Below are 6,175 nucleotides of genomic sequence, written 5' to 3' on the forward strand. Positions count from 1 at the left end.
AAAGGAAACAGACTTTTCTCTTCTTATTGGGGATATCCAAACAATAAAGAGAAAGGGTGTCAGAATCATCAGATTCCATATCATTTCCTTCTGAATTGACCTGTCCTCATTCACTCAGAGTGCTTGTTTCTGGATATGTGTTATATCTTTTCAATAATATATTAAAATTGGGGCTTTTGTGAGTCTATGCCTTAACCTAAAAGAGAGTTCTCAGAAACATCTCGGTCAATGGATGGACCTTTGCAGAATCACAAAAGGCATGATACAGCATAACTTTTTAGACTATGGAATACAGAATACTAGAAACTGCTGTAATTCCAATCCTAGTAATAATTCTGTTTCATTGGACTGCCTCTAATGAAACAGAAGAAATAGATCCAAGAAATAGTGAGAAGGAAGGATCAATAGGAATTGGAGACTCACTGGATATGAGGCAAGGTAGAATATAAATTAAAAAGAAAAGAAATAAAAAAAGATAATAAGATAAAGCACAGTAAGTAGATAGATAGATAGATAGATAGATAGATAGATAGATAGATAGATAGATAGATAGATGGATAGATAAATAGATAGACTATCCTTGGCTCCAGAAAGCAATATTTGCAGCATTCGAAGTAAAGTTTCCTCTAGGCCAAACAACTAGGTTTGTTGAAATATATTTTAATAATTTGAAATACCACTAATAGAGTAGGATTTTTTTAGTTCTTATACACCAGAAATAATCCATAAGAAGCTAAATAACTAAATTTCATTGATGGTATAGAAATGATTTTGTGAAGGTAAGAAAGAATGGATTCTATGATTTCTAAGTTTCCTTAAAACTTTTTATGCTTATAATTCTGTTAAACTAATTTTAATCTTGTGAATATCAATGGTCATTTATCTCTAGAGAACAGAGACCCCAGTGCCACATAGGCCAGCTCCCTGAAACTGAAGCTTGTAGAAGTTATCTTACCCAGGGTTATATAAGTCACATAGAAAATAGGCATTAGTCCGGCACATTAAGTGATTTCTTGCCTTGCTCCCTACGTCTCTCTCTCTTTTGCTGCCTGATCATCTCCATCATGGGTTGCATGCACACTCCTGGGAAGGGTTTGTCCCAGTCTGCTCTGCCATACCACCACAGTGTACCCACGTGGCTGAAGCTCACCTCCAACGACGTGAAGGAGCAGATCTACAAGCTGGTCAAGAAGGGTCTGATGCCCTTCCAGATTCATGTGATCTTGAGGGATTCTCATGGTGTGGCACAAGTATGCTTTGTAACTGGCAACAAAATTTTGAGAATTCTAAAATTCAAGGGACTTGTCCCTGCTATTCCTGAAGATCTTTGTCACTTGATCAAGAAAGCTGTTGCTCTTCAAAAGCATCTTGCGAGAAACAGAAAGGATAAGGATTCTAAATTCCATCTGATTCTGAACAAGAGCCGAATTCATTGACTGGCTCAACAACAAGATGAAGAGAGGACTCCCACCCAGTTGGAAATATGAGTCATTCACAGTCTCTGCTCTGGTTGCATAAATTTTGGTTTATGTACTAAAGTAATAAAGTCACATCTAACCGAAAAAAAAGAAAGAAAATAAGCATTAGAGGCAGGATTTGAATCATGGTCTTCTTACTGTAGTGTCCTTGTCCATTGATTATAAGGTATTATGCTCCCTACTCTAGAAGAGAAATATATGTTTTGTCCTTATGTCACCAAAATGTAATTTAAGTTACCAAACTCAAAATTTCTTTGAAGATAAGAAAGTGAGCATAATAATTGAAAGGATGTAACCTCAGGAAACCAGAGACCTAGCTTGGAAGCTCAGATGACACTAGCTACCTGTGGAGCACTGGACGTGTCATTTAACCATTCAGAGTATGACTTAATTCATTGATAAAATGAGTGAATTATACTTCAGGACTTTAAGATTCCTTCCAATTCTAAATAGCTGTGGTTTTATTTTAGAGCTCTCTTCCCATCTCCTCCTCTTCCCGCCCCTTTCCTTTCCTTCCCTTAGCTTTCCTAACCATTGCATCTAAGAATGTCATATTTGAATGTAACAGGAGAGTCAGTAAGAATTTAATCAAACCTTTATCAGGACAGAAATATCTGCCCAAAATAATCCTGACAAATGGTCTTGTAGCATATTCTTGAAGATCTTCAATGAAGGGCAGTCCATTCCTTCCTAACATAGAAATATATTTGATTTGAGGATAGCTCTAATTATTGAGGAGTATTTCTTTTTTTTGAGTTGAAATTTGCCTTTCTGCAGATTCCTAATTTAATATCGGTCTAGTCTGCTGCTGTTGTTTCTCAGTAATGCACAGCTATGTTTTCTTGTTTGAAGGTACATCATAATATTTATACAATTTGAAATAGCTTTAGCATCAATGCTACTCACCTGGGATCTAGATAACAAGATATTTTCTCCTGTCACTCTCTAACATCTAAAATACTTACTTTTGAAATCTGTGATACGTGTAATGCCTAGTGTATTAAACTTTATGACTGAGTATTAGCTAATAGATATCAGTCTTTACCATCTAGGTCATAAAATAGGAGCCTCTCGGTCATCATTTTAGAAGCAATATTTTGTTCATACAAAATGCCTTGTAATAAGATGCTTAGCACTTAAAATTCAAGGCCACAAGGGATGGTAATTGACATTTCAGTTCAAATGTTGAACAGGCACAGAAATATTAAAATTGTAAGTAGGAAAAAGCACTAAACTGAGTCTGGAGACGAGTTCCATTCCTTATTGCCATCAGAAATTTACTGCATAGTTTTGATCATTTCTCATTTGATCATTCTCCTTTCCTTTCTTTTTTAACATAGAATCAAAGAATATCAGAATTGAAAGTAAAAGAAGCATTTTACAATTTAAATGCTGACTTTCTGTTTTAAAGACCATGTTCTGAGTGTCTTCCAACTTCTAATTATGACTTCTCTGTTCTAAAACTTCCAGTTTTAAAGTTATTTGTTTGAAGGTCCCTTCCAGCACTTAAATTTTATGTTCTAAAATCCCTTGTAGTTCTACAATCTTCAATAAATCTATTTCATTTTTGAGTCTTGATTCATACGGTGAAAGGGAAGAGGGAATGAAATCAAGCTACAATTCTGTTTATTAAAGAGAAGAACAAAAATAACTAATGATTCTTATTGTAGCTATTAATCAAAGACTTCATTTGTTGGCTATGGCTTTCCCATCTTCAATAAATATTTTCAGTCTGTTTAGGAAGGTGGAGAATGGTGGAGGGAGGGCAGAAAAGCCTATCTGAAGTACCAGAGTGTTCAGATTGTTTTACTGTCATCACCTACTTCTATTTGACCTGAAAATCTCCAAACCTGACCTTAAGCTTTAACCCCCAATTAGGGATTTCTAATATCCCCAAACTTTGAAACTTTAATAAAACAAAATTGTTTTTAGGATTTTGTTGATATAAACTCCAATAATATCTCTTTATCAATATCATATAGAGTTGTGATTCTAAAACATGCTTTATTGAGCACCTCTATTGGTGAAAAAATTAAAATTAAAAGTAGTATTTCAGCTGACATATGCAAATTTGATCTTTATTAATTTTATAGTCTACTTTTTGGATAATAAAACCTAAAAATATAAACTTTAAAAGGACAAGATAAAGATGAAATAATATTTGATCTCAATGTCACTAGGGAGCCACAAGGTTTTATTGACTAAGGGAGTGATATGCTCAGACTTGCACTTTAGAAAATCACTTTGGCAGCTATTTGTAAGATGAATTAAAGAAAGGAGAAACTAGAGGGAAGGATGCCAATTAGGAGGCTATTGAAATAATTCAGGCAAAGAATAAGAAGATCCTGAAGTGTCACAGTGGCTGTTAGAGTAAAGAAAAGGGGAAAGATATGATAGATATTGTAGAAAAGGAAATGGCCAGTTTTGACAATTTCATATGTGGAATGAGAATAAGGAATGCAATGAGGTTCTGAATTTGGGTGATTGGAAGGATGATGATTCATCAGATGGAAATAGAGGACAAGAGAGTGGGAAGAATAATGTAATGAGAATTCCAATGCAGCTTGCAACACCATCCTTGTTTGCATATTCTGTGACATTCATTTTATCCCAGGAAAAGAAAAGAAAAAAAAGAAAAGATTGAGTACCCAGTGGCCACGAGTATAGATCCATCCAAGGGGCTTTTGAGCCAGATGCAGAATGTGGATGCTTTTGCTTTCCTTCAACATCTCTTGAAGCAACTTATGCTGCATCTTCTTAAATTGAGATGATTTCATCCACATAAAGACTCATTGTATGGGAACATCCACCAGAAGAATATGGGATCAGACAAGGGCAAGTTGGAAGATTAAAGTTAAAAGGATGGTGTGATTGTGTTGGAGATAAGCCCTGGGATTGTTATCCCTGAGAGTCAGGAACATGATCCATCTTCTAACCCTTGATTGTTTGCTCACTCATCTCATTGGATTGTGGCCCTTTTGTCTTTGGATTCAACTTTGAAGGCAAAAGACCTAGAAAGTAGCTGTTTTGTACCTAAAAATTAGAGGGGAATTGAAAGATAATTTGCAAACAGTAGAGATGTGTGTTTTTTTAATTGATAGAATGGAATAGTGTAATTTGGGGTAGAAATTAAAAGAGCTCAAACTAAAGAAAATAACTAGGAAAGAAATAAGCCCAGGGGCTGTGGCAGAAGCTATGTCAAACTTCCAAAGCTGGTATTCATTCCTTGTTTGGCAATTAAATGATTTGGACACATGAGTTTATTGCAAAGATATTCTGTGATCTTCGGAGACTCACTAACCTTTTCTGAGTCTGTTTCCTCATTTGCAAGATGAGAGATTTCAAAAAACTGGTCTTTAATCCATTTCCCCCCATAAACATTCTCTGAAGCAGAAAAAAAGTACCCAGGATGCTTAATCTATGATGCTCTGTTTCCGCTAGAAACACTCTTCTCCATGTTGCTAAGATGGTTGCGTTGATCTCAGTATTTGACCAACAGATCATAGGTCCTGTATGTTCTTAGGACAAGAATCCTACTTGCTAGATATGTTGACTCTGAGCCAGGGGAAAATACAGAAGATGATGAGCAAAGCCCTCCCTTCTTTATAAAGCTGTCCGCCTCCACTCTGAGCTCCCTTATTTTAAAAGACATACCAAAAAAACCGGGCCCTGGGTGTGCCTGGAGCTTCTCCATTGTGAAATGCCTCGGGCTTCCCTTATTGCAAAAAGAGAGGGAGAAAGAAGAATAGCTTATATATGCAGAATCTACTGGAACAATGAGACCATAAACACCAGAGTTTCTATTAATAAATATCCAATGAATATGTGCTGTACTTTGGCCTAAGTTTCCAAAATAAAATTAAAAATCACCCCCAAATCATCTTCTCTACACATAAAATTTGGATTTTAATGAGTGTTAGTGAAATAAAGTAAACAGAATAAAATGGTGAGGACACATTCTCATTAGACTCCTATCATTTTCCTCGCAGTTTATATTTCTCTAAGGTACAGTGTTATTTTCAGAAATGCACAATATTTCTTCTACTTCCTTCCACACCATAATGTCCATTGAGGCTCAAAAAGAGATATAATCTTTTTTCACACAATGAATAAGGGCTATCAAAATCTGAATTACTTCATGGAATGCTGTCACTTGAACCAAAGATTAGCTGAAAAATTGAAGGATAAGTGAGTAATACTGTTTTTATCCTTTTCCATGAATCAAACATTTTCCATCATTAGAATATTATTTAAATTATTTTGTAATTGTAGAAAAAGAGCATCCCTTATTTATTAAATATTATTTTTCAGTAATGCTTTGACCACACAGGATTATTACAGATAATTTAGAATCTGTCCTTTTAACCTCATATAATCATATGTAAAGTTTTAAAGCTAAGCTACTATAAATGTACTACTACAACTATTACTACTACCATTAGTAATGATAGTAATAATAACAGCAATAATATAATTTATGTAGCCCTAAGTTTTGCAAAGTGAGTAAACTGAGGCTGAATTAAGTGATATCTGCAGGGTCCCATATCCAGCAGGTGTCTGATGTTAGACATTAATTGCAGTCTTCCTGACTCCGTGTTCATCTATTCAGCAATTGTACCAGTTATTTCTGAAATGTAATAGGTATATAAAATGTTATTTTCCTTATTTTTATCTTCTTCATCATCATTATCTCCATT

General features: G+C 34.9%; 1 protein-coding gene across 1 annotated transcript; it reads left to right on the plus strand.

The window, feature by feature from the left end:
- Positions 1-1,001: 1,001 nt before the first annotated feature.
- On the plus strand, positions 1,002-1,436 carry LOC140508889 (small ribosomal subunit protein uS15-like). The gene has a single exon (XM_072616797.1). It carries the CDS (start codon positions 1,065-1,067, stop codon positions 1,434-1,436), a length of 372 nt encoding a protein of 123 aa, XP_072472898.1. The 5' UTR covers positions 1,002-1,064.
- Positions 1,437-6,175: the final 4,739 nt, after the last annotated feature.

The sequence above is a fragment of the Notamacropus eugenii genome, chromosome 5 (assembly GCF_028372415.1).
Source record: "Notamacropus eugenii isolate mMacEug1 chromosome 5, mMacEug1.pri_v2, whole genome shotgun sequence".
Classification (NCBI taxonomy): domain Eukaryota; kingdom Metazoa; phylum Chordata; class Mammalia; order Diprotodontia; family Macropodidae; genus Notamacropus; species Notamacropus eugenii.